Source organism: Populus euphratica, unplaced genomic scaffold (assembly GCF_000495115.2).
Source record: "Populus euphratica unplaced genomic scaffold, PopEup_1.0 scaffold26.1, whole genome shotgun sequence".
Lineage (NCBI taxonomy): Eukaryota > Viridiplantae > Streptophyta > Magnoliopsida > Malpighiales > Salicaceae > Populus > Populus euphratica.
Genome location: NW_011499896.1, coordinates 722061 through 746245, shown reverse-complemented (window position 1 = coordinate 746245; position 24185 = coordinate 722061). Strand labels below are relative to the sequence as shown.

The window sequence follows — 24185 nt, the reverse complement described above, 5'->3', positions numbered from 1 at the left end:
TTTTATATTATTTGGAAGTGGATTTATAATTATTTTTTAAAATATTTTTTATATTAAAATATATTAAAATTATATTTTTTATTTTAAAAAATTATTTTTGAGAGTAGCACATTAAAACAATTCAAAACATAAAAAAATATTTTTTTATATAATAATAATAATAAATTAAGCTACTATGATCCAGAACAGTTGTTACAAACAAGTTACAACTTAATCATAGAAAAAAATCCACAGTTCTTGTTATGTTTATGAATAAAATTAAATCTAAAAAGAGACCTAATAATTCCAAATGACCAATTTTATATTAAAAAAAAAGCTTATAACTTCCAGTTAACCTACTTGTTCAAAGTGAATAACCCTCGAAGTTAGCACGCACTATACTAAACTGCTGGTAAATTAATTTTTTTCTAGCTTTAAAAATATTATAAAGGCATTAAGAAGTGAAATTTTTTATGCATACTTGATGAAATACTATTTAGATTGCAACATATTATTTTTAAAAAATATAAAAATAATAACATATTAGTTCAATTTAAATCAACCATAATTAACTTGTAAAATTCATGTTAAATAACTATACTATGACATTTTAAAAAAAAAACCAAGCTGTCTTTTATAAATTCTAAAATAATTAATAAACCTTGAGAAAATATCCAATTACCTGTGATAAACAGTTTAGTTCTTTTAGTGAAATGGAATAGTATTTTCCCACAGCTTTAGGTTTTTATTAAGTACTCGAGAATTAATGGAGTCCATGGTATACTAAAGGACAAGCAGATGGTGGGCATCTGACAGCTGGCAGCCACCTCCTCACGCAAGCCACGCTTGTTCCTGGTTCTTCAGAGGGCACCTTCGTTTTATTTACCTCCGCCAGTCCCGGTTGACGTGTCAACTGGTCCAAATCGGTGATATTTATTGCATGCCACCCTTGTTCACTCTAACCTAAGAGGCATTCACTTGCTCGCTTCTTTTCTTTTCTTTTCCTGGATGGATCAACCTCTCTGTCACGTGATATCCGTCCGAACTAACCTTTTCCAAACCTGGTGCCTGTGTCTCCCCATGTAGGCTCGGACAACCGTTTAAACCCGAGCCTAAACCCCATAAAAAAACAAAAAAACAACAACATTAACTAAAATAAGAGACAATTAATGATAATAATAAAAAAAACAACGTTTGTTGTTGCCGTAGCAGCAGCAGCAACAGCGGAGCACAAAACAAAGTAGAGACTAGTAGCAGCAGGTCATTACATTTTACATCTTCTCTGAGAAGCCAAAGCAACGAAAAAGCGTACTCATTGAGAGAGAAGAACAGCTACGAGAAGAAGATTCATCAATCTTGTTGCTTCTCTTCAAAGCCAGCCATTCTTGATTCTTTTATTCTTTATGTCCCTCTCTCTCTTTCTAAATCTTGTGATCTTTTTTTTATGCTGATAGTTTTGCCATTAAAGCTTTCACGCCATTTCCCACGAGAAATCGGTAGTCGGAAAGCTTTTTCACCACCAACCCTAAACCTCACCTCCAGTCTCTTCTCTATATAATAATACCCCCTCGTCTACTGCTCTCAGCATCTATCCTTCTTCACGCCGAGATCAAACGACAATGCACCCATTAAGATCATGCTTCTCAGTTCTGTTCGTTGTCTATCTTCTTCAATGTAAATTGTTTTTTGTGCATTGTATTTTAGACCCACTTGATTTCTTAGCTCTACAATCCGTTAGAAAATCCTTAGACGACATGCCTGGTTCCAACTTCTTTGCTTCATGGGACTTCACTTCTGATCCTTGCAACTTCGCTGGAGTGTATTGTGAATCAGACCGGGTGATCGCTCTCAACCTGGGCGATCCTCGTGCAGGGTCTCCTGGTCTAATAGGCCGACTCGACCCTGCCATTGGCAAGCTCTCTTCTCTGACTGAACTCTCTGTTGTTCCAGGTCGAATCATGGGTTCTCTCCCGCAATCAATCTCCCAATTAAAAGACCTTCGCTTTCTCGCTATCAGCCGGAACTTCCTCTCCGGCGGGATACCGGCAACTCTAGGCCAGTTACGTAACCTCAAAACCCTTGATCTCAGCTACAATCAGCTCACCGGAGATATCCCTCGCTCTATAGGTACCATACCAGGGCTCTCCACTGTCATTCTCTGCCACAACCGCATCTCCGGTTCGGTCCCCCCATTTCTCTCAGAAACTCTAACCCGGCTCGAGTTGAAACACAACGAACTCTCTGGTTCCATCTCGCCAACCTCCCTCCCTCCTTCGCTGCAATATCTCTCTCTTTCCTGGAACCGCCTCTCCGGTCCGGTGGACTTGTTATTGATCCGGCTCGACCGGTTAAACTATCTGGACCTGAGTATGAACCAGTTCTCGGGCTGTATTCCGAGTCGAATCTTCTCCTTCCCCATAACCAACCTTCAACTGCAGAGAAATTCGTTTTCCGGTCCGGTTCAACCGGGAGTTGAGGTGACAATACCGACCGTTGATCTTAGCTACAACAGATTGTCGGGTGGAGTGTCGCCCATGTTCTCAACCGTACAGAATTTGTATCTGAATAATAACCGGTTCATAGGACAGGTTCCGGGTAGTTTTGTGGACCGGTTACTGGATGCGAGCATACAAGTACTTTATTTGCAGCATAATTATTTAACAGGGATGCAGATTAATCCAACGGTTGAGATTCCTTTGAGCAGCTCGCTGTGCTTGCAGTATAATTGTATGGTGCCGCCCATACAGACGCCGTGCCCCTTGAAGGCCGGAAAGCAGAGGACAAGGCCTACCGCACAGTGCAACGAATGGAGGGGGTAAATCCTTGAACTGGAGAGGAGGCGCACAATGCGAAGAAGGTTCTTCATGCAGATAGGTTGATATTTTTATTTTATTTTTTTATTTTTGAGGGGGGGTTTTTGATTCGTTAATTTATTTTGTTTTGGGATTGAATTTGAGAGGTAAATGATGGATAAATAAGAAGACTGTGGATACTTGGTGAAATTGTAGGTATTTTAATTAATGGTCATGGCTTCTTATTACGCTGTCATTATTTTATTTTTATAATATAGGTTTATTTCAGCAACATTGTGTTGGTTTATCCTATGGATTGTTATATTTATTATTTTACTGAAGATAAAATATTTTACGTTTTGTTTTATTTTATTTTAGTAATTGATGATGCCATGCCATATTTAGATAGCAATTTTATATACAATCAAACTTAATATTTGGTAAAATTTATGGGTCGCCATTCCCAGAGGAATAGAGCTTCGTTTTTATTATTCTTGGATACATAAAATGTACACCTTTATTAATTAATTCTTCTAGAAGTAAATGCAATGTTCATTTCGAGTGTTTCTTCTTCTTCTCCTCCTGCAATAGAACAACATGATTCTGTGTTTGGTTTTTCCCTCTTTTGATCTGTAAGGGTGGCACTCTTAAGATGATATCGAAGTTCCTGTGGCTTTTCAGCTTTTCAAATGCACGAGGCATGTGAATTTTGAATGCAAATTAATTTTGTATCCAACTCAACTCAATTAGTCTTGCTTATAAAAAATGTTGTTGAGATTTTTTGTTTTAAATTATTTTTTTATAAATTTAAATTGTTTTGATGTTCTAATATTAAAAATAAGTTTTAAAATATAAAAATATATTATTTTAAATAAAAAATATTTTAAAAAATAATTATTATTATAATTAAACAATGAAAGGGTAAAATCACATGGAGTTTGCTTTGGAGTTGGATTTCTATGTGTCTTTCATGCCCTTTGTGGATTTATTATAACTTCAAAGGTTGCTAAATGCTTGAGAAATGCTCATATCTACTACAGTATTGAATTTAAATTTCACAATCTCTCTCTTTTATTATTATTATTATTATTATTCAAATCCAATGAAATAGCAAATAAATAAAAAACTGTGTTAATGCATATTTCATTATAAAAAGTCATAATTGATGCCTAAACAAGTCCAAAAAAACATTTGTTGGTGTCCAATAAAAGAACAAATAGCCTCTTGTAGTTTAATGAATATCCAAAAGAAAAGAAAGTAGATAAAATGAAGTCTAATTGCATCATTTTGTAGTCAGAGGGCACGAGGCAAGAGAGAAAAGCAGAAAGATTAGGTGAGAGTGGATGATAATCTTAAAGCTAAAACGGCACATGATTGGAGATGAAAGAAACAAAGACAAAGGGGCCAGTCAATGTCGGCCTCCCTTTTACTTGTAACTACCTTGTGTTGTCTGGGTTTAGTTGGGGAGTCCCACGTCGCCGCCGGTCAAAAATCATTTCTTTTGCGAACCACCACTTTGACGCTGGGGGTCAAACCACTAATTTCCCTTTCAATTCTTCATGTTTTAACCAGCTTTTCTTTCTTTTTCCCCCTGTTCATGTGTTAGGTCGCTGTTCTTGGTTACATGATCTCTTTAGATACTGTTTATTTTAGTGTTTTAAGAGCTTTTTTTAAAAAAAACAAGAATTCTTTTATTTGTTTTAATTTTTTTTAATGTGTTGATGTTAAAGTGCGGTAATTATGGGCTTTAGTTAGGTTTTGATTCTTCTAAAGTAGGGGCCCACGTATCTAGTGTCCCCTCTCCTCCTTTTCCATCTTTCCCAAGATTACTTCATGTAGTGGACCCCTCTCTTATCGTTCCGAAGCTTGCTTCATAAGCATTCATCCCTTCTTCATTGATCAAGCAATCATTCCATGGAGGTGCCGTTTCCATGTTTTCATGGGCCCTTCTTGCTGTCTCCTCATCATGCTACGCTTCGGGCATTCTAACGATATTTTAGCAGAAGATGAAACCTTCTGCTAAGCTAAGCTTTCAAGTGAAATTTTAAAATATAATTTATGTTATTTAATTCTAATTAACACTTATTACCATTTAATCTGATCAGGGCTCTGTACAGTTCCGTCAAGAGAAACAGTCACTAATTCCATGGATTTTGACATTGCATGGATGTAATTTCAGAGATTCAGCCTTAACCTTTTTTCTGTTTTTTTCTATGAAAGTGGAAAGGAACTTCAAATTTCTCACCTTTTCTCTTTTACAGCTGGTATTTTCTGTCATAAGCCTTCAAAAGCAATACATGGACTGAATGATTTCAAAAGAATTTTGCTACGTACACGATCTATCCACCAGTTGCCATTGAATGCACGGGATACACCCACCAAGCAATCACACAGCACTGCTTGAGGGTCAAAAATCTAAACCCCCGCACTGGTGGTTATTTATGTACAATCCAATATTGTGGATGTAATATGATCAAGAAATCATAATACATGCTAATTTACATCAATTTGAACATGAAAAAGAAGAAATCCGCTATCCACTCACACATAATGCCCATCTTATCAAATATTCTTTCCAAATTTCACTTCCCGAAAGATTTCAAGCATCCAATGAGAGTCCATGCAAGTTGATCACACTAGTTAATCACATAAATCCGATGGTTGAAATTTTTTGGGAAGTGAATTTGGGAGAACGCTTTTGCTAAGATAGCATTACTCTCTCCCTCTTTCTCTCTATATATACACACATATATAATTCTCTCTCTCTACACACACACACACACATATAATTGGATTGGTGGAATTTACTGCAGTTATTGTGTGCTTTCAATCAAATTGTCTCCTTCGAATTCTCTTCTTGGTTGAAGGGACTTGAGCTTCTCCATTGCCAGGAAACTCCCATTTTACGACATCTCCGTCCCAAGAAGAGCTGACGAGCATGGGATAATATGGGTGCCAACTACAATCTCTTACAGGTGATTTATGATGTTGTAGTAATGCAACTAGTTCTCCAGTCACCTGCAAGAAATTTCCAAGTTAATAATCAATGGAAGAGTGGACTCATAAACGATAAAGAAAGGGCACTCTGGAGTCTGGATAGTGTGAAGTCAGCATAATCCCAGTTAACACAGGTAGCTAAATATTACTTCAGCTCGACATCCGTTGGCTCAATAAATCATATCCATAGAAAGTATTCTCAAGCGAAAAAAACTTGTGCAAAATGAATTCACATTTCCATAAAAAAAAAAGTGTCTTCCCATTTGAGGCATAGATATTTCAGGAGTACCTCATTCTATGCTTCACCTACCAATATCATAATGCAGCATCTACATTTTGCAATTACATGCAAAGCGTAAACCATGCATATAGGGAATAAAAGCAGCAGAAGATATGCTCACTTACCAAGTCATAAATATAAACACAAGAATCGTGAGATCCAGTGTAGATGTACTTCTGACCAGTACTGCAAAAGGTGATTCAAAAAATGAAAGAATGTCAATTCTAAGTATTAGGGCTTCTAGCACATTCAAATCAGTAAAATAACATCATGCCAGGTGAAAACAAGACACAAACATGGGTTAAGCCTGATGAATGACTATAAATGCAGGTGGCAGCATATCAAATGAAGTAGCTCTCAATGAACTCTTGGACTAGCATCAGAAAAGAGCTTCTGAACTTTCATTATGACAAAAGTACAGAGATTATATGTTAAAACTCACCTATATACAGGAGAAAAGTAGCAGCGGATAAGAGTGCGCAGAACCGAATGACCTTTATATGTGGCTACTGATTGATCACAGGGGTGTTTCAAATCTCTTGCCTCATATGGGTAGTCCATCCACCTGTAGTCCCATTCATAATTCCTAAGCCCTGAATAGCTACAGTAGAAAAGAATGGTATTATTAGAGTGGTCTAATAATTGTCAAAGTGAACAACAGCAGAACCTTTTCTTCTTTTTTTTTTCATTTGACTCGATATAACAACACAGCTAACCCATGATCATTCTCAAAAGTGAGCCTGAACGGTTAAAAGTTGTGGTTTGGTGCAAATATCAAAGATGATACACGTCAATGTACATTACCATGCCAGGTCATATTTGCAAATATCAAAGATGATACACGTCAATGTCAATGTACATTACCATGCCAGGTCTTATTATCATAAATAAAAGACAGAATTCAAGGGCAGAACAGCAGGTGAAGTATACCTAGCAGCATTAGGGGCCATTTTCCGAATATCCCAAAGTTTGATAGTCTGATCTTTACAATTTGAAATAAAATACCGACCATCTCCATGGCTGTCGATAAATGTTATGCCTTCTAAGTGTCCTGTTAGGACTCCAGCTGGCTTCCCTTTTGCAATAAAGCAGCGTCTATCCCACACCTACACTAAATTAATGACATTTGGTATCCTTTGCTTAGTAACACACATTACAAGACAATCATGCCAACCATTTCTTTTCAGCATGGTATTTAAGGTTTTTTTTTGTCTTTTTATATTGGCATGCATTATACAGACGGAATTTTATGAGAAAACTGAAATCCCACATTGAACAATAATTTGCCATGTTAATGACATAAAACTACTTTATAAAATGCCAAAAAGAATTGTGTCAAAGCTTGTAAGCAACATAATTTTAGCAGTGTAGGGTAGAATACCCATTTATGTCCCACAGGAACTGACTACTATTACAACTATATAGCTACAGATCCAACCAAAGCTTTAACAGCAAAGAAACTATTTATATCATAACATAAACGCCAAGTACAAGCATTCTTGAATTCAGTTTCTTTAATCAGCGCTGGCAATCTGTTATCATGAGATTTGGTACTAATAGCTTTTCTTCACGAAAACTAAACTATTAAACCATTGGCCAGAGTGCTCCTAACCACAAAGGTACTGGAAAGCCATGAATGTTTCATGCCAAGCAGCTACAGTACTGAGGCCACTGTCATGTAATCTTGGTATTGGTATCTCAAAGATACAAGATTAAGACACGAGGAACACTGAAATAAACGGTAATGATAGCAAGAATTATGATTTCCAAGACAGAAATCTTAACAGCTATTTATTTCAACTCAATAAAGTCTTATTATGCAAAACACCGCGTCAACTAAATAAAAATTTCAACAATCAGAAAATCCATCATAGGAAATAGAATTTCACAAAATATAATATTTTCTTTGAAATAGCATGATGAGCTGAAATATAATGTCTTTGAAGATGCTGGTTAGATTCAAATGAATACCTAATAATATAAGACAGAATGATAACTTTCCTAGAGCTTTCAATATTCAATACAAGAAATTAATATAACTTACCTTGCACAGATTATCATCACTCCCAGAAAAGATAAGGTGGCCACTTTCATCAGCAAAACATACAGTGTTAACATCAGACTGCAACAAAAAAACAGAGAATCTGAAAACTCTACAAGTCTATATTACAATCCCACTTGAAGAGAGGTCAACACATTATCAACTTCCACCATCACACAGAAAAAAAGGGAGGGTGGTTGTATACTCCCCAATTTTCTGCCAAGATATCTTTTGTTGCCTGATTTCTCCAGACAAATTTTGTTCACGTTCCACCATCACACAGAAAAAAAGGGAGGGCGGTTGTATACTCCCCAATTTTCTGCCAATATATCTTTTGTTGTCTGATTTCTCCAGACAAATTTTGTTCACTTATGCTAACAACAAGCTTGGTCTATGCATTGTATTTTTACACGTGATCAAAATCACAATTATCAAGTACAAGGGCAAGAACAAGATTACTAATAAGTGACAGACATGGAAACTAGTTGATAAAAGATGACAAAAATGGTATTGTATTTCTTTTTCATCAATGAATTCATCTCAATGCCTTCAACTTGTGACTATATATATGATGATGAAAATGCCATTGCATTTCTGTAATCAACGCATTCATCTCAATATCTTCAACTTGTGAGTACATAAACTCAACTCTGTGACAACCATGTGGTTGTTACAGGCCATTTGTATAATAGAAGACTTCAATGCCTACCCTAAAAGACCAAGGGCTGATGATCCAATTGGCTGGTTGAGATTATGAATGAATACCCTGTATGCTAATACTCCCACCATTTACCATGTATTAACACTCTGAGCAGCTTATGGATAGTATGATGGACATCCACACAATTTGCAGGAATTAATGTATGCTCAATCGTAAAAACCATTATGCACCAAGAAAAGAAAAATGCAGCCGTTAGCCAATTGTGGTTATACTGAAGTTATCACAATATTTTACCTACCGTGTGCGCCAAAATTCTGAGGGAGAGCTTATTTTGTTCAAGGTCGTAGACGTATATGGAGTCATCATTGCTTCCTGCAACAAGTTCTCGCCCATCAGTGGAAAATTTCACAGAGAAGATTCCAAAAGAATAGCCCCCATCACCAGAAGAAGAAAAGTCTAATCCGTCATGAAACTCCTACAAAACATATGGACTCAAAAGTGAATATTTTTTTTTACATGAAAAAAAATAAGATGAATGAAAACCAGGATATCCATCTCCACATGATGACTAGAGAGGTCAATAACCATTTTTGGTTGCAACTTATGAGCTGCATTCCATGGCACAAACAAATCTATATTGCCATTGCGTCCACTTAAGAATAGAGAATCTCAATAAAGCAAGCAGGAACTGTGACCAGGATTTTGGAACTGAGAAGTACATGTACAGTGACAAATTAAAAAGTTTTAAGCATACAACTGTGTGCCAAAATCCCGTTGTAGCAAAAAAATAAATTATTTTATGTCCCACAGTTTATTCCAAATAGCAAACAACTATTAGATGGAAGCCAATCAAGCAGGTTGTTATTGATTTTCCTAACCTTGTAGATTCAAATCCCTAAACATGCATGCATCAACATGTATCAAACATGGGACATTTTATTTATTTATTTATAACTAGAAGTGCTCCATGTCTATGAAATCCATTATAGGCTCAGTCTGCGTGTATTGCCACTTTTAATGGTAAATAAACAACCAACTTAACGAATTTCTAGTTATATCAGTACAGTAACAATCAGATTGTGATTTGCATTGAAAATATAACAGACAATTGGGTTGTGCTAGCTGGCATCAAATACTCATTACTATTCTGCCATTTTCTTTATCTAAATGTTACATGTTTCAATAATAAGATAAAAATACTGCATACTGTAACGTTTGCAAGCGAATCTGTTTCAGCAGACCCAGCATCAACAATATGGACAATAGGTGACATGCTAGCATAAACCTGCAACAGCAAAATAAATGCTGGTTAGTATATATGGAAACAGTGATGATAAGGCTACCCAACAAAGGGAAAAGCAACTTCCAGTGACCAAGTACAAATCTAAAAGAAATCAAAGAGGATGATCTATAACAAGACCTTCAAGTGTGCATGCTTGTACAGCCTAAAGATTCTGGTGGTTAGTAAACATTGAGCGATCATTATGGATGTTATCAAGCTATTTATCAAAGCATTCACTTAAGTCAAGAAACTTCAAAGATGTAAAGAGAAAGCACTGGATGTGAAAACAGGATGGAACAGCAGATAAATCATGGCATTTCTCTCCGACACTAAATATGACACAAATCTACATGAATGCATGTTACTTGCATTCTGCTAATACCAAAAAAAAAGAAGCTGCGATCACGCCATCTGGGCAGCCCAAACAGCCTGACACCTTTCACATTATTTGGGTCAGGCCCAAATGATGTGAGACCCACGGTGTTCCACCTGTACCTATGCCTCCTGGTTTCTTTTACAAACAAAACTGGTTATATGGCCACAGCATGCAAAACAAGATCACATATTCCAACCACCAGAGCCTCCCCTTTTTTAGAAGTACTTTTTACCCATATATGTTTTCGTTGCTCTATCTCTCAGTAAAAGAAACTTACCATGATTCAAGTATTTCCATTGGTTTCCTGCTTGGTCTAAGATATTTCTATTAATCAGGATAACAGACAAATGATGGTGTTGTAATTGTATAACATCATCAACTGGGCTACCGCCCCTAACAACTTCATAGTCAGGTAGGTAAGCATGTGTTCTCTCAATATAAAAATACTTAGTTACCCACACCAAAAAGGGCAGAACATAATCTCCATCACTAAAGATCACATGAACATATTCCTGACCAAAAAAACACTATTCTCTATATTTTCTTGTTTATCCTTCTCTTCCTGCGCTTACTAACTTAACCATCAGAAGTGCCCCACAAACACACGGGAGATGTTTTTGCAGGGATCCCAAGCTCATCTAGTCCATCTTGTTCATTCAGTCCATTTCATTGTTAAGTTATGAAGGCCCAAAATCTATTTGAAGTTCTCATTGACTTCATCGGCCACACTACCAAAGCCCGCTACTTTATAACTTAAAAGAAGTTTGTTTTATATGATGCCTTGAAGTGCTACGAACAATATCAGAATATTAATAGGGATGACATTTGTTGATTTACTGCTTGAAAATGCAATTTTTGTAGTTGTAATCGTTTATGACACCTTTTTTCCATCTTTCAATGCTCACTTAGGATCTAACTCTCAGAAGTTTACATATGAAAAAAACATTTCACTTGCAAATTTAATTAGCTAGAAATTCATACTCACGAGACGGCGTTGATCTGGGGAAAGAGATGTATCAGTAACTGTCCAACGCAAACTTTTGGCAAGAATGTTCTTCTGAACTTTCCACCCCTTCTCCACATTGTATATTCTAATATAGCTTCCCTGAAACAAATATTTGTGGGAAACGAGCTTTAAATTAATTGCAAGTATGATAACCAACCTTTGCAGTTTGTTCACCTTTTCATTTATCGATTCCCCAAAACCAATTTCAAAACAAAGCAATATACACAATACCTGAAACCCAGCAACAAATAGAGAGCCATCAGCTGAAAACTGTGAGACATAGGCCCGAGTACTCATCTGGTCAACAAGCCAAGGTCCATTGACAGGCAAATATCTGCTAAGCATGTGACAACGATCAGCTGCAGAGAATCTCCCCCTTGCTGAATAATTAGCTTCTCGACCAACCAACATCTTAACAGTGGAAACAGATGACTTATGCATGCTGGGAGCAAGTTCGGCCAGCTGTTTATGCGGGCTTGATTTCAGCTTCGTAACCTGAGCAATTTCATGGTCTAACTTAATCAACGAATTGCTGGCTTTCTTGCTGCTACCAGCCTCAGGAATGGTCTTGCCGCCATCACAGAGTTCAGATTCAGTCTCCAGTCTGCTCATAGCGTAACCCATTCGTCTACCGAAGTTCTTCTAGCAAAAAAATACATTTTACATTAAAACCAACCACAATATTTATACCTGAGGAGCATTTACAAAACTAGGGACCCTACGTATCCTGCAAAAAGAAGATGGTTATAGTCCTTTTTAGCTCCCTAATTCAAAGGGTTTCTTTGTTTTGTTTTTTTAGAATTGTAGAATGGAATAACAATCCAATAACCTGATAATCTAAGTCGAACTAAATAATAAGCTATCCACAAAATTTCAAAGAGATTGAGTTTGCACGTGCCTGCCTTGAAAGATTATATGATTACAGGTATCAAGATTTCTGAACCACAACAGTATCCTTTGATCAAGAAAGTTGAAAACAAGAATCAAACTGAACAGAATTCGAGAGATAAATAATGAAAAGAAACAATCAAGTGAAGCTACTGACCTTTCTTCTTCTTCTTCTTCAGTTGCTCGGCTTCGCCGTCGCAGTTGATAATGTTTGGATGAACGGACGTGAATGGATAGTGTGTGCAGGTACGGATATTTTCGTTGTTTTTTTTTTTTTTTTTTTTTTTTGTTGAGCAGTGGCGCAATCACACACGCGCAAACACTACATGAGCTCAGCTAAGGGGTGATTTCGATATTTCATTTTCTATTAATCGAACGTAAGATGGTTTGGTTTGGTTTCAATCCGAAGTCCGGAGAGCTACAAGCTAAGTTCGTTAGGACTTGGGACTTGAGAAGTTATAGTTTTTATTTTTTTTCTTTATTTTTTTTAGTACATGGGAATTTAATTTCCCGAATCATATCATAGTATTCAGTAATTTTATTTCTGCTGAAAAAAATAATTTATAACTTAGTATTATTATTTTTTCTTTCTCTAAGACATTTTGACTTTAAATTTCTTTTTTTTAAGTAGAAAAATATTAATTTATAAGCTATTATTATCAAAAAACCAAAAAAAGAGAGAGTCTTGAACCGACCACCATCTTGCTCTTGATTGCGTAATTAGAAGGCGCTTGATATTTATTTTTATCTCTTGTGAAATAGCATTACTCTAAAATATCATTCAATATATATATATAGAGACTTAGTTTATCTTATCATTTATAAGTTAATTTAGTAAATATAAGATACATAAATAAAATGTGATGGTGCAGCTTTTATAAGAAAAAAGTTGACATCCAAGCTGCTCTACTTTAATAAAGAAATTCTAAAATGGTGCAGCTTCAACAGGACTGCTTTTAAAGTGTAAACTAGTTTGTCCACCCGTGATTTTACTGTGGATTGGAAAAAAAATGTAAAATGTAAGTTTTTATTTTATTTTACTACATGATAAAAAATTACTAAGATTAATTAATTATTAATTCAATATTAAAATATAAATTTTAATGAAAACCTCACCTAAATGATAAAATTACAAAAACCAAACGATATTAAAAAAATTGCTCAAAAATTCTAACCCCACTTTTTAATTACTATTTAATTAATTTATATTCCAGGTTATAATTTCACTCGGTGAATTTAGTTTTATTATATAATTAACAATATAAAAAGTGATTTATTATTAATTAAATATTAAAAAATTAAATTAAATTAATGATGTTGGAAAATAAAGAGATAGAAAAAACCTTAAAAAAATTGTTATGAAAAAAAATTAGCCTGAATAATAAAATTGAATAAAAATCTCACCGTAAATAATGGATTTAAAAAAAGAAAAAAATTACTAGGATAAAAAACTCAGTCGTCCACCTTTTTCCTTAAAAAAATAAAGGCACTCACGACAAGTCATTTGCGTTTGTTTTAAGAAGTTTCAAGAAAAACGTGCACCTACAACAGTTTGAGCCCGCAACCTCAAGGTCACTTCTAGCCTGCCTCAACCACCGAAGCCACCGCACTTGAGACGTCAAGCTGAATAATAAAAGTAGATTTAAAATGCTAGAATTTCCACTATTACTACATATCAGGGGTAAGCTAAAAAATTGAAAAAATGATTAAAAAAACCAGAAAAAAATTAATCTCAAAAGCCGAATTAAAAAAAAAAACATATTAAAAGGCCTATAAAAATAAGTTCAATTTGACTTTAGTTTTTGAAATATTAAACCGATCGAACCGGTTCAATCAACATTTAAATTTGCTATAAAAATAAACTCTAAAACTAAATTTCATAATCATTCAGCTCTTAACCGCCCCTTTTTTTTCTCAAATGTCTTTCAAGTTATTCTTCTCTTATCACTTTTTTTCTCTAATTCTCTTATTATTATTTTATTTTCTTGATAAAATATTCAAAACTCGAGCCTTTATAAACAAAAAATGAAGGGATAGAAAACATTTGACCCTAAATTTCTATCTTTTCCTCTTTCATACTGTACACTTAATCATTATTATTTAAAAACAAAAACAAACAATGAAGAGATAGAAAATATTTTTTGCTATTTGATTTTGCATAAAAGGGATGTGCATTAGGGATATTTTGCTCTAATTTTTGCTATCTAATTTAATTAGAAACAGTACCACTTTCATGGATTTTTTAGAGTTAGTTTGGGTTTTTCATGAGTTGTTGTTCTTGTCATTTGGGTCATTATTTTGCACTCTATACATGGCTAAAATCCTTGCCATTTAGACCAATCAATTCATAACTCATCTTCTCTAAATTTTGATATCAACTTACCCTTTACATGGAAAATAACTTGATAATATTAGTTTTTTTAATTTATTTTTTCAATTAATCAAACCAGATCAAACAAAAAATACTCGGTTTGATCTATGTTGATTCTAAATTAAATTTTTTTTATCAATCTTTAAATTTGAGTCCCGCATCATGGAGCCAGGGGCTTACCCACCATGACACCGTTTGAGATCTGCCGGGACCATACTGTAAAGAAAGTTTTTTGCAGTTTCTTTTTTCTTTTTCGGCGAATTACTGTGTCAACGTTGAAGAAGCGGTGCTGTCCATGTCTGATCCTGCATGATCTGGATGCATGCATGCTTCACGAGACTTCAATTTATCTGTTCATGGTTTTGATTTTGAGCAAGATCGAGTAGCTAGATGGTAGCCTTTCGCTATTCTTTTCCGTCCAATCCAGAATTGAGACTATTAATTATCCCTCTTTTGGACTGGAGGGTGACGACAAGAACTCGAGGGGAATGAATCTTACCCAAAAACACAAAATTGGAAATTGATGCGAGACTAGTGCACTTGCTTGTCAAACAATTAACTTCTGGATTAAACAAAAGCCAAAGCACTCTTGCTTGCTGTTTCGGTCACTGGATTTTTTCATGCCTATCCCCTTGTTGATATATATATATATATATATATATATTCAATTTTCAAGACAACTTATCTTTTAGTTTTGATCTTTTTTCCTTGTATATATAATACAAAAAAAAAATATTTAATGATTTGAATCCAACTGCATAGTAGTAATTTGACTGGTTGGGGAAGTTGAAGCAAAAGTTGGAGAGATTCACATAAAGTAAAACAATAACACTTACAAATGATGAATTGAAAAAGGGATGAAACGAATTCGGATTTGTTTGTTTTGATTCTTGCATCTAAAGTTTTTTTTTAAAAAAGAGTTTATGTTAAATATTCAATCATAAAATTAAAAATAAAAATAAAAATATTATTTTTTATATTTTAAAGTCATTTTAATATACTAATATCAAAAATAAATTTTAAAAAATAAAAAATATATATTATCTTAATACATAAAACATTTTAAAAATGTAAATTTTACCTTTATCTTAAACATGCTATAAAATTTCAAGAATTACAGTGACACTGTTTCATATCCAAACTTTTCAGCGCCCATCAGAACTGGTACTCGCCCGTACTAGCTGCGTAATCTTCCATTGTTCGTATTCCGTCTGCATTAAATTACAACATCTATATATATATATATATATATATAGAGAGAGAGAGAGAGAGAGAGAGAGAGATACCTCGTACAATTTTATTTATTTTTGAAGCGTCCAATATATATAGACGCATTCGTTTGGCTCTACCTTGCGGGGTATTGAATTAATTGTTTACAAATAAGTAAAATTATCAAAAAATAAATAAATTCTTATTTTTTCCCTTCATACTACAATGTGAACTGTAAAATTCAATTAAAAAACAATTTATATTTTAATGAATATACTCTATTTTCTCTTAATAATCTCTTCACGTTTAATTAAATTGAGAATATTTTATTAATAATCCAATGTACAGGGATCCGTTTGCTTAATGGTGTTCCTGCTTTATTATCATCTATTCTACACCAGTAGGTTTACTGTATTTTTACTAATATATTAGCACTTATAAGGAATTAAAATATTAGTCATTTTTCTTAAATTTTTGAGATGTTTTATAAATTTTTAAAGTATAATGTCTTTTATTAGGTAATATATTCATTTATATCTACCTTAAAATCCCCGCTATTTTAACTATAAAATCCAACGTTTCTTTTTGCATCATTTCAAAGCTTTTTTTCACAGAAAAAGCAACACTTCATGTTATTAACACTCATTTATGTTACTAAAAAAATATATTTTTAAATAAAATATATTTTAAAAAATAACAACAATCATATTCTTAAATACTCTCAATTCCATTAATTTTTTCTCTCAAAATTAAAAAAAAAAACCTAAACTCTATTAAAAGAACAATATACATGAGAATCAGATTCCAACTCTCCCATTGGAAACCATCATCCTCCTCCTCATTGTCTTAGCTCGTGTGCCACAAGGTGTTGACCCTCATTGGATGGTTCCTCGTGTCTTATTTTCATTCTTTTCTTTCATATTAATATTAATATTAATTAGCTGTGACATGTACATGTATATATAACCTCGAACATATTGTCAGCTACTATATATTGTATTTTCTGGGGGATTTATTGTCGCCCGTGCTCGATCGCTAGGAGTGGGGACAAACGAAAGATGTCCCATCTCTTCTGGATGATGGCAATATTTTTCTCGAGGGATAATCCAGCAATCCCTCTCGGGAGTCTCGTCTCTGATGAATTATACCGATGAGCTTTGCCACCCGGCCGATCCCCGGCAGACAAGACGGCCATTTGATTCAGGAGTAGCAAACCCAAGCAGTGAGTGATCTGCATGCTGCCTGAGCCTTGTTGTTGACTTAGATAATGGCCCGATTGTGGCCTTGGGTGGAAAAGTAAGCGCACGGAATAATTTTTTAAAAGAGCACGCCTTGATTTGATTTGATCTGCACCATTAGATTGAGATTGAAGTAGTAGTTAGTAACAATAATACGAATAAAAGTCAGGAAATAAATTAATAAAAGCGGGGGCGAAGCCAATTGTACATCATCTAGGGTGTGTTTCACCCAGCGGTTTAACCTATTTTTTAAAATTATTTTAATATGCTAATATAAAAGATAATTTCAAAAAATTAAAAATATTATTATAATATATTTATTAAAAATATTTTAAAAAACAACAACTACAACCCCATCCTGCAATCTACTGCCCAACCGACCAGAACAAAGAGAAGGTTTTGTCCGTAAACGTGGCTAAAGAGAACCCGGAATTGATGTCAATGTCTGTGCCTTGTCGTATTAGAGAACAATTTCAAAACAAGAACAGCTAATTTAAAATGGAATGGACCAGCCATGCCAATCTGAGGAACAAGGAGCAAGAAATTGAAAACCAATGTGAATAAATTTTGGTGCGAAGGCATATATTCTAAGCAAAGGCATCGAAAGTCAATTAAAGACAGGGTTCCGTGTCCTTATCCGAGCTTAGCTGTTCCTACCTCTCATTTAAAGCAGATGGGTTTTTTTAATAAGAAAAATGGGGGCTTCGAGGGTGGTGTGTTTTTTTTGTTTTTTGTTTTTTTGCTGGGGTGGTCCCCCGCAAAGACAAAAAGAAATTCCCAACCACTGGTAAATGAGTTTCTCCCCCCATCAAACCATGGCCAAAATCCCTGTTTTTTGCTTACCATCCCGAGCTCCAAACAAACAAGCAGTCAGGAGCTGACAAGAATTAATCAGGTTTGACGTCGAAAGGTGGGTGATATCCATGATTTGGACCTCATGTCCAATCACTTTATTTGCCCAAAATTTCCATTCTCTTTTTCTTGGTGGACGGGATTTTGTCTAGGCATCCTCATGTTTCGCCACGCCTCCCTTTGTGCCCATTTTTCAAGTTGATTTGGTTGAGGGAGCAGGTTTCTTTTTCTAGCTTCACACTTGCTATTACAGAGCCAAATTGGGGCTCCATTTTGCGTTTAAAAAGTGGGCAATCGACAACCGATACACCCTTTTCGAAATTGACAATCCTTAAGATGGAAAGGAAATTATCCTTCACGCCATAAAAATTAAATTACTGAACAGGTTCATTTGCGTTGCTCAACAGCTTCTGTTTTTTTTTTGACAAAAATGATGATTAGCAGAGGATTTATTCGATTAGGTCCTACAGAATCTGTCATGGTGTTCAGCAAATTGCCAAGGCTACCCATCGAAGAAACAAAAAGCAATGATGACAAGATGAGGTTGAGCACCAGGATAGATAAAAATCGAAGATCTTATATAATCCTAGAAGACCTGTATGCCATACAAGTTCTTAACAGGATGGATATGTTCCAGTCTATGTTCACAAATTAGTGCTTATAAATTACAAAAGTACAGAAACAACTTGATCAACCACCTAACATGACCCCCATGCTTTCTAAGCTATGCCTTCCCCCATTATCCTGGCTGGAAGTTGACATGGGTAAGTTTTGTATTTTGATGGTTCAGCTGAATCATGTAAACAAGTTCATGTCCTTCCGAACTGGCCCCTCTCGAATAGCTTGCCTTCATGAACCCGGAAGGCACTCTATGCAGACCAAGGACAACTGGTTCCCGGAGATACAGAACTCACACCACCATTTACCACCACCGAAGTGGTAAAATGGCAATAAGTAATGCTACACAATAATCTTGTAACTACACACCATCACTGGAAAAAACAAAGGGGTAGAGAGAGAGAGAGATAGCCCAAGCGAAATGTCAAGGTTCTGTTATGTATGGCTGCCTGTAGGTAAGGTTAAGAAGTTTATTAACAGTTAGAATTCACGAACTTCTTTATCTCCTCCATGAGACAGCAGAAGTGTTCATTATTTGGCAAGAAGTAGAACCCTATAGTGGCCTCTTTTAGATACAGGAGTTTTACTTCATGACCGGCTCTCTGGAGTCCTTCAACATAGGCCAATTGCCAATCTCGAACAAGATCGAAACCAGCCACAACAATTAGACTTCTAGGGAACTCCAGTCCCTCAAGATTTTTGCCCCTTGGACCAAATATATTACATGCTGGATGGTCCCTATCTTCTCCTTCAGGTAGATATGCTCTCCAATACCAGTCGCGGTCTTGAATCGTGACGAAGTACTTGCCATCTAACATCTTCTCCGATTCTGTTCTCTGTTGTCCACCAAACATTGGGTGGAGAAGGATATTACCCAACACCTCGATTTCTTCTTCCGCTGCCCTCACCGCAACATGGTGAGCTATGTTACCGCCTGAACTATCGCCGGCCAAATAGACATGAACCTTAGAATCCTTTCCACTTTGAAGCCAGGTCCTAGATTTAACCCATTTGAGAGCTGTCCAGCCATCATCATATGCACAAGGGTACCGATACTCGGGCGATCGACGATAATTGACAGACACCACAACAGCCTTGCAAACGCTGACAAGGCGGCGACAAAAGGTGTCATAGATAGCACTATCAGCAGAGGAATGAGTAAAGCTTCCACCATGGAAGAAGATTATAACTGGAACAACCTCCGTAGTGCTCAAGGGCTTTTCAAGCTCTGCAATGCCCCACTGAGCCTCGTTTTCAGGGGCAGGTTGGTAAACCCGGTTGAGGAGGCATGTGGTGCGATCAACATGATCAAAGGAGAAAACTCCATTCACTGGGATGGTGTTGGCCTGGACTTTTCGTTCAAGGAACTCCGCCAATTCGCGGTTAAAGGTCCCATCCGGGCGGCGAAGGAGATTGTATGCAAGCTTGAAATTGGAAATGAGGATCCATGTGTTTAGCGGAACAACCCTCTGCAGGGAGAAAACAGGATTTCAAACGTCTTTTATATATGTTTAAAAGAAATTAAGGTTTACACGATCTTGACGTTGTATATATTGATTGAGAGCCCGGTGAATCATTCAAGTACATCTTAGATATTGGAGAACACATCAGGTTTTCTTATACACAACAAAGCAGGCCAGGTAGAAGTTTTTGAATAGGAATGCCAAATAAATCATGAAAGGGAGACTAAACAGAGTAAAGCTTGAATGAAAACCCAAGAACGCTTTTCAAGTTTTGCCAAAAGATGCCATCGGAATAGAGATTGAAGTTGAAGAACTTGATGAAACTTTGAACCAGATGAGAAGAAATCGAAGCAGCAGCAAGATCAGCGCTTGAAATGACTCAAATCGAAGTCAAATTCTTCATATTTCAATGTAAACTAAAGAAAAACAAACAAACCTATGAAGCAGAATTGAAAGAAGAGGAAGAGGAAGAAAAGGTAACAATAATTTAAGCTCCAAAGTCTTCATTAGAGAAATGATAAGCAAATGAAAAGAACAAGATAGTAATGTAAGAAGAAGGAAAGAGAGCGGTGAAGAAATGGAGAGAATATACATATACCTTGGATTCGTTGAGGTTGACTTCATTGCTACCAGCCATGAGGGAAGGAATTGAAAGGATGGATATCAAGAGACCAAAACCCAGAAGCTAAAAATACTTGAAAGAAACCAAGCTCTTCATCGTTTCATTACCTTCTCGTTGAATTCTTCCTTCTTCTTATTATTATTTGTTTGTGTGTGTGGCTGCAGCTATGTATTAAGGAACAAAGAGACAGACTTTGTGCAAGAGGGAGAAAGAAATGAAATATATCATATCTTCTTCTTCTCGAGAGGGAAATAGAAAGAGTCAAAGGGGCAAGCAAAACCAAAAGAGCGACGGTGGCGGACGGAGACGAAAGAGAAGACAAAGCGGCCGGCAGAATTAAACTGTTCACGTGGGTCCTACCATCCCTCTTCCCCCTCTCACCCTCCCTCCCTCTTGTTAATCTATATATATATATATAGATATATAGATATATAAAATACAAATTCCACTTGCTACGAGCTATGCTTGTTCTTTCTTGTTTTTGTTTTTGTTTCTTTTATTGTTTTTCTAAGCTCTCTATTTGCTAACTGCTTTCCCTTATTGTTTTTAACTTCTTTCCCGATGGATGAGTGTTGGTTTACACGTGAATGGGAAGGTTGATAGTTGAAAGTTCAAACTATGGCTATTGGCAGGCCAGACCTGTGATGGGTCCGTTTTGTTTAGTTGCGTGTGCTTGCTTACACAATAAGTTAAACACTCTTTACCTGTTAAAATAGACGCTTTTTTGTTTGCTTAAATATTTTTTTGAAAAATAGATTTTATTAAAAGGTGAATTTTATGAAAAATAAATTAAAAATATTTTTTTATATTTAATTATATTATAAAAAATAAAATAAAAAATAACTTATTAATATTTTATTATTTCAAGTTTATTAAAATAATATAAATTAAATATGACAAATAAAATATTAAAATATAATAGAATTAAAAAAAATCAAATTTTATAGATTATTTCAAATAAAGCAAATAACAATAAAAAAATAAAAATCAAATATAACCGATAAAAAAATAAAAGAGAATAAATTAAAAAAATATTTTAATTTTATAAATTATTTTAAATAAAATAAATAACAATAAAAAAAATATAAATTAAACTTGATAGATAAAAAAAATTAATTAATAAAATAATAAAAAAATAGTAGTAAAAAAATAAAAAATAAAATTGATATAAAAATCCAATTAAATCATATTTTAAGGGATAAAATTAAAGAGAAAAAGATTCAAAATAAAATATATAGCAATTAAAAAATTAAGGACCAACTTTAATATAAAAAATAAATTATAAAATATTTTTTTAATTTTTGTAATTTTTAAAAAATATTTTTAAAAAAATCAAGCTAAATTTTTATTTGAATAAAAAATATTTTTCATTGACTTATTTTCTTCAAGTAAACTAATACATGAAAAATTAAAAAATCATTTTTAAAAAATTATTTTTTATAAGATAAATAAGGCATACTTCAAGGGTTTTTTTAAGCACAACGACGTTTTTTAATTTTATTCTTGTAAACTGTATTTTATATTGTAATATTTATCTAAGTAATTGCACTTTACATGATTGAGTTGAAAATCTACCGATCAATAAAAAAAAATGTAAAATGTTTCAGGTTTATTATTATAATTTTTTTAATATACCAGATGCCCTTATAATTTATGCATCTTGTTTTTTCCTCCTGCCACCATTTTCCCAAATCGAAACCTAGGTATTATTATTGACATAAAAACAACAAGAAATTTCAAAATAAAGCCAATCACGACCTGCCATACTCCATCTATTTTGCCGCCACTAAAAAATATATATGTTGTTGTGATAATTTTTATAGTTATAATTTGAAAAAAATTATTTTATAAAAATTATTTTAAATTAATATTGACTAGATATTTATATATATTTAGTTAAAACTATAATTGAAATTGAGGTTCAATAAAAAATTATTTAATGTGTTTAATCAAATATATTTTTCAAATTAAAATTATAAAATAACTAAAAAATATATATATATTAATGTTAATTGTTTTTAATTTGAATACTGTAGATTCAACTACCACTATTACATCATTAAATAAATAATATTTTATATCAAATATGTTTTATTATTCTATTAACTTATCTATAATCTTATCATATGTAAAATTTATCCGGTTAAGACTATAGTTTTCATAATTTTTTGAACATGCAATGAAATCAGGTGAAATATCATCACAAATAAAATTAGAATTGCGATTAAATTCTGTAATGTTGCGTCATCATGTGATCTCTTTTCAATTTATACACTGTTATTGAATAATATTAAATATTAATTTTTAAATAAAATACAATTAAAAAAATTAATTTTTTTTCGAGTTTGACGTGGTTATATAAATAATGACTTGTGAATTAATTCACTTAGCACATTTCATGTAAACAATGCCATATTAATTAATCCATCTAACAATGTTCAATTCAACAATGTGCAGAGTGAATATTCACTCTGCACATATGACAATAGATGAGCAATAAAAAGTAAAAATTATTAATTTTTTTCTTTATCAAAATCAGCAATATAAACTTAATTTTTACTGGGATTCATTTTTAAATTTTGCATTCAAAATATATACCAAACAACTATTTATTGTGGTCGAAATAACATATAGTTTCAACTACTTAACCATCCACATCTTCACTATAATAATAATAACAACATCTTTTAGTAGCAGAGCAACATCATCATGAAAATATTTTAAGAAATAAAACTTAAATTGTCAGGTTTTAGTAATTTAATTTTTATAAATTTTAAAATTATTAAAAATTTATATAATTATTAATTTTAAAATTTATAAAATTAATAAAGATATACATAAAAAAATGCTCAATGTAGAAAAAAAAACATCCATCAGATAGAGGATTTCAAAAAAAGGCAAAGACGAGCCTCCATCCATAACAGTAGCGATAACAACCATAAACAGTGGCATAGGCAGCAGCAATAAAGGATTTCAAGAAAACTCCAAAACTCTTCCTCACCGCCAGCCAGCACCGCCAGCCGTATAAGTAGCAGAACCGCCACACTTTTCTATATAAGTTCTGGTAAATAAAGATAATTAATTATTTACTTGATTTCGAGTTTTTTATTGTGCTTTAATATTTATTTACTATTTATATAAACAATTTGTTTAATTGTTTTTATTATAAATTTATGTTGTGTCTCGGTTGGCTGGCACCGTGTATAAGCCTGGGATCAAAGATTTGAGAGCTGGGAGAGGCAATAAAAACAAAACAAACCAAGACAACGTGCCATCTATCCTCTTAATAAAAATAAATAAATAAAGCAATGCCAAGCGCAAGGGCATAGCTCTTTGCCTACTAGCTCTCAGCTTGATCATTTTCTTTTTAATTTTTTCTAGCATTCCAAAAAATATTTATTAGATTTATTTATTTATTTATTTTAATATATTTTTTAAATATCATTATAAAATTTTTAATTGAACTTTAATATATTTTTCAATTGTTATGTATGTGATATGAAAATAATC

The 24185-nt window shown here is 33.9% G+C and overlaps 3 protein-coding genes across 4 annotated transcripts; 1 reads left to right on the top strand and 2 right to left on the bottom strand.

Moving 5' to 3' along the window:
- The first annotated feature begins 1185 nt into the window (after positions 1 to 1185).
- LOC105132065 (probably inactive leucine-rich repeat receptor-like protein kinase IMK2) lies at positions 1186 to 3133 on the top strand. The gene has a single exon (XM_011035347.1). The coding sequence runs from the start codon at positions 1599 to 1601 to the stop codon at positions 2796 to 2798; it is 1200 nt and encodes a 399-aa protein (XP_011033649.1). The 5' UTR covers positions 1186 to 1598; the 3' UTR covers positions 2799 to 3133.
- Positions 3134 to 5049: 1916 nt separating this feature from the next.
- Positions 5050 to 12714, bottom strand: LOC105132066 (transducin family protein / WD-40 repeat family protein). Of its 2 annotated transcripts, none has more exons than XM_011035349.1 (11): positions 12460 to 12714; positions 11646 to 12053; positions 11394 to 11513; positions 9958 to 10035; positions 9049 to 9225; positions 8093 to 8170; positions 6979 to 7154; positions 6491 to 6649; positions 6174 to 6234; positions 5564 to 5789; positions 5050 to 5529 (listed from the first exon to the last, which is right to left on the bottom strand). In XM_011035349.1, exons 2-10 carry the CDS (start codon positions 12036 to 12038, stop codon positions 5598 to 5600), a joined length of 1434 nt encoding a protein of 477 aa, XP_011033651.1. In that variant the 5' UTR covers positions 12039 to 12053; positions 12460 to 12714; the 3' UTR covers positions 5050 to 5529; positions 5564 to 5597. The 2 variants fall into 2 exon arrangements, with proteins under 2 accessions (XP_011033651.1, XP_011033650.1); XM_011035348.1 differs by having other exon boundaries at positions 11646 to 12056; positions 12460 to 12712.
- A 5815-nt stretch (positions 12715 to 18529) lies between these two features.
- LOC105132064 (gibberellin receptor GID1B-like) lies at positions 18530 to 21089 on the bottom strand. The gene is made up of 2 exons (XM_011035345.1): positions 20652 to 21089; positions 18530 to 20059 (listed from the first exon to the last, which is right to left on the bottom strand). Exons 1-2 carry the CDS (start codon positions 20688 to 20690, stop codon positions 19064 to 19066), a joined length of 1035 nt encoding a protein of 344 aa, XP_011033647.1. The 5' UTR covers positions 20691 to 21089; the 3' UTR covers positions 18530 to 19063.
- Positions 21090 to 24185: the final 3096 nt, after the last annotated feature.